This window comes from Anneissia japonica, unplaced genomic scaffold (genome assembly GCF_011630105.1).
Source record: "Anneissia japonica isolate Jap-2015-1 unplaced genomic scaffold, ASM1163010v1 scaffold73846_len4503_cov128, whole genome shotgun sequence".
Taxonomy (NCBI): domain Eukaryota; kingdom Metazoa; phylum Echinodermata; class Crinoidea; order Comatulida; family Comatulidae; genus Anneissia; species Anneissia japonica.
The window spans coordinates 1-4,484 of record NW_022697144.1 but is presented as its reverse complement, the minus strand read 5'-3'; the positions used below and the strand labels follow the sequence as shown (position 1 = coordinate 4,484).

The following is a 4,484-nucleotide window of genomic DNA, read 5'->3' as shown; positions in this document are numbered from 1 at the left end:
AAGGATCTAGTGGCAATAGGGGGCAGGGATACGTCCATGTTTCTATTTAGAGCACTGGGGAAAATCCTTTACTGTAAAAGTGAGTAGTTGTTAATAAGTATTCTGTGTAAATTGCACATATTAGATGTCATATTATCTACGAGTACAAATTTAGGAACTCATCATTGAAGAATTATTTTTAAGAACATTAAATACCCAGTTTAAAACCATTTATTCAAAATTTCCAAAGAAAGAATATTTTTCCAAAATATACATTAATGTATACTGTAGATACAGAATGTCATCCCTGTATATTTCTAAAAAAATGAAAATAAATAAAATAAATCCAAGTTTTAAATTAATATATTTTTATTTTTCTTTTCTATAATATTTTCATTGACATTTGCATTACACATCATCACATAGAGTAATAAGCAATTATATACCCGGTACCATATGCTAGATGAGAATTGGGTGTCTGCCCTCTCTTTCCACAGGCGCGTGTTGTAGTTATAGGTCTAAACACCAGGGGAGAAAAAAAATTATATGTATTATCTACATATTAGTAGATTGATTAAATGAGCCACTGAAACCCCTGAATTGTCATAATTTCCCCTGGATCACTTTTCAAACATTTTGAACAAGGCCTGACCATGCCTCTTTGCTCTCTTCAGGGACATCGGCACACTGTCGGGGATCTTGGTACCCACATCGGGCAAATCCTTGTGCCGCCCCTGCTAAAAACACTATCCTAGAATTCATCGCGGTGCGCAAAACATACTGTAGAAGTTGTTTTTAACTTTTGCACATAAAGCGAAAAAACATAAAAACAAACTATGCACTACTGAAAAATTAGTGCACAGTTTAGGATAGGAAAATAACATTGGCATTAATGATGATGTCACAATTAACTCGTAAATGAAATTATTGCACAATGATTCAACTACAGTATAACAATTGCTTTATAATTCAATCATCTTCTAATTTTAGTTTGCCTACAATCTATAATTCCTTAAATTTTTCTCTTCAGCAAAGACTAAAGTGATTTTCTTGAAAATGTCATTGTTTGTTTTTACTCATTCGCAAATTCCGTGTAAATTAATGCCATTGCTTTGAAGTGTATGTGATGGTAGGTTTCTTGAAGCTTTGTCGTATGTAGTAAACATGTTTATTTTGCACAGGGTTTGCAAAACAAACAGTTCAGTAATCAAAATATGTATTTCTAAATTGGTATCTATTTATATACATGTTTAACATGTAGGCATATGACTGTTTTTTTTCTTTTGATGTAGGAGTTGAACCGAAGATTGATGCAGATAAGCAACATATACCACCTCATTTACAACATCATGACAGAGATAACTTGAAATTTAACCCAGAGGTAAATATTTGTTTACCGTAGTTAATATATTTTATCATAGATAAATAGGCCTACCTACAGTCTATGATTCACCAGTGGGTGACTAATGTCAATTGTCAAATGAAGGCCTTCGTAAATGTTGATCCTTTTTAATAATAAAAAATGTTAAAAAATTGGCAAATTGTTTTGATTGTGTGAAGCCTGGTGGCTATGTTTACATCAGTGAGCCTCCTTATTCCAAATAGCATTGTGGTCATTAGTACTATCGTTATTAATTTAATTTAATTTATTTAACCAACAATAAAAAACACAAATTATAATAACACATAAGACGATAGGGCTTTTATTATAAACTTCTCAACTAGGGATAATTACATATGTTAATACTTTTATAGAGAAAAATAAAAAATTACAAATGACAAAATACATCGAGGATGGAAATAGTAATTGCAACAATGATTTAAAAAAAATAAATACACAAAAAAAAAACTGTATCTATTTCTTTTTGTACAATACATTTGTTTTTTGTACTTTTACCATAACAGCTAAAAAAATCACATAAAATTAGATTTGACCGCTATATTATACCTTGGGATTAGAAAGTAAGCACATTCAATAGCCATGGGCTACAGCATCATTTAATATTTCGTACAGTAGTTGTCATTGTGATATTTTGTCTTTCATCTTCACTGTATTTTTTCAGGATGTTATTTGTCAAACTCAAATAAGTAGTGATATGTTCAACCTCTACTTGCATCAGAACTATCTTGAGTTTTACACTCGAGTGGATGATGTAGTACGAGGGAGTGAGTATCTAAGTGATGCAGATCTAATTTCTTCTAATTTTTCAGTAAGTAGCAAATATCAGAAAAAAATATTTTACTTTTATCTTACGATTTATTAGTACTCTACTAAATGTTTTGCCTACATAATTGAAAAATAATATGAAAATGTTATTTAGTATCAAAATTATGGCTTATTTTCTACTATAATAGTTTTATGAATTATCAGTAAAAAGCAATGTGGAACAAAACATAATTTGTGATTGTTATAAAATCGTGGTGAAAATAAAATGTTGAAAAATGAAACAGGCATGTATATTTATGAAAGTTTATTTAATATAGTATATTAAATATGATTCTATAATTTAAATAAATATCCATAAATATCATAGTAATTCTGACTCCACTCTTTCTAGCATCGTAGTATTTTATCGGAGTATAGCAGTTGTATATCAACAAGAGGTTTAATACATTGTAACTCATCCAAGAGTCGACACAGTACAGCTACAAGTGGCATGGGATGGAAAACTCTACATAAGCCACAATGGTGGCAGGTTGCCAAACAGGTAGACACACTTGTACCTTGTAAAGTTTATGATAATGATTGTAATGATACTGATATGTAAACAATACATTGTGTAATTTGGACTTGCTTAGCTATGGGTGCATTGACTTTATGGTTTTATTTTGTGAGAAAATTTTGGACCTGATTGTATTTAGCACTGTTTTCTGTTGTTTTTCCAGTGCCGTGAGAATACGTTATCAGCGAAAGCATTATTTATTGGTCATTGCTGGACACCAGTAGCATTACACACACAACTATTACCATATTTAAGCCGCATTAATTCGCCATTGAATAACAAAGGTATACCATCACAACTTTATCAATTAATATATATTTATAATATATATTTATAAATTATGTTGATAAGATTAATTATGCTTATAACAAGGATTTATAGATCAATAAAAATATATATAATTTATTAGACCAATAGACTAGTTGTTTTTTTGTATATTACTGAATTTTTGTGATACTGATATAATTTTAAACTCAACATCCTAAACATATTGTCAGGCTATTTTAGCAGTATGCCAATATTTAATGCTTGAATAATTTTTATATTTAAAAAAAATGAATTCAGATTAAAAAAAAATAATTGATATCAGTACTTACCCTCTTATGTGAATAAAGATTTTATAGATAAAAAGAGAAGTATATATGTATTACCTAACCATGTTTAACTGAATAATTAGTGTATGATTGTTGAATGTTTGAATGAATTTATTGTCTTTAGTCATTGTATTTTTCACTAGGTCAAATTTCTCTTCTTCAAGAACTGAATAGCTTTTCAACATCAACAAGGTCAGTAAACAAGGCTTCTATAAAAACACTGTAAAATAATGTTAATAATTATATAATAGGTTCTAACAAACAAAAAGTGAGAATATCAACACGTACGAAACAAATGTTATAAATCATCATCATCGTTATAGCATTATTTTTCAAGTTATCAATGTAAGTTCAATATACTGATTGTATGTAATTGTAGATAATCACACTTAGATGTTGTGAATTTTTGCTTGCTCACTTTAAGGTTCTATTTTTGAATGATTTTTTTTTTAAATATAAAATTATAAATTATTCAATAAGTTGGTATTTATATTAGCTACTATGCAGCAATTTCTAACCTATACATCTCGCAGATAGGAAGAAAGATATTTTCATCATTGTATAAATAAACCTGTACATAAATCTGATTGGTATCTTTTGCTGCTTTTACAGGGCAAGGGTTGAAAGATTGAATGAAAGAGATGTTGAAACCATGGAAGGGGATGATTCCTGCTCTCAGATTTCTACAGTTAATGATTGTAATGATATGGACAGCACTCTGAAGTCGAGTTTATATGATAATGATATACACATTGGAGATTTTGATGATGATAACAACATAGATGATTTTTATGAAGATGATGATTGGTGAAATATATTTTAATTAGCTTAACAGAAATCGAAGGAAGATATTGAAGAAAATATAAATTATTATTTCAATTCGGAATGCTTGTAGAAATTTGTCAGAAAATTATGAATTTTAAAGCCCTGCTTTTAATGCTTGAATAATTTTTATATTTAAAAAAAATGAATTCAGATTAAAAAAAAATAATTGATATCAGTACTTACCCTCTTATGTGAATAAAGATTTTATAGATAAAAAGAGAAGTATATATGTATTACCTAACCATGTTTAACTGAATAATTAGTGTATGATTGTTGAATGTTTGAATGAATTTATTGTCTTTAGTCATTGTATTTTTCACTAGGTCAAATTTCTCTTCTTCAAGAACTGAATAGCTTTTCAACA

At 28.7% G+C, this 4,484-nt stretch overlaps 1 protein-coding gene across 1 annotated transcript; it reads left to right on the top strand.

The window, feature by feature from the left end:
- Nucleotides 1-3: 3 nt before the first annotated feature.
- Nucleotides 4-4,224, top strand: LOC117102214 (cell cycle checkpoint protein RAD17-like; the record flags this gene model as incomplete). The annotated part of the gene is made up of 7 exons (XM_033242443.1): nt 4-79; nt 1,272-1,360; nt 2,043-2,189; nt 2,538-2,687; nt 2,866-2,986; nt 3,439-3,487; nt 3,908-4,224. Coding segments are annotated over 7 exons (831 nt in total), but the record flags the coding sequence as incomplete, so codon positions are not given.
- Between the last annotated feature and the right edge of the window lie 260 nt (nt 4,225-4,484).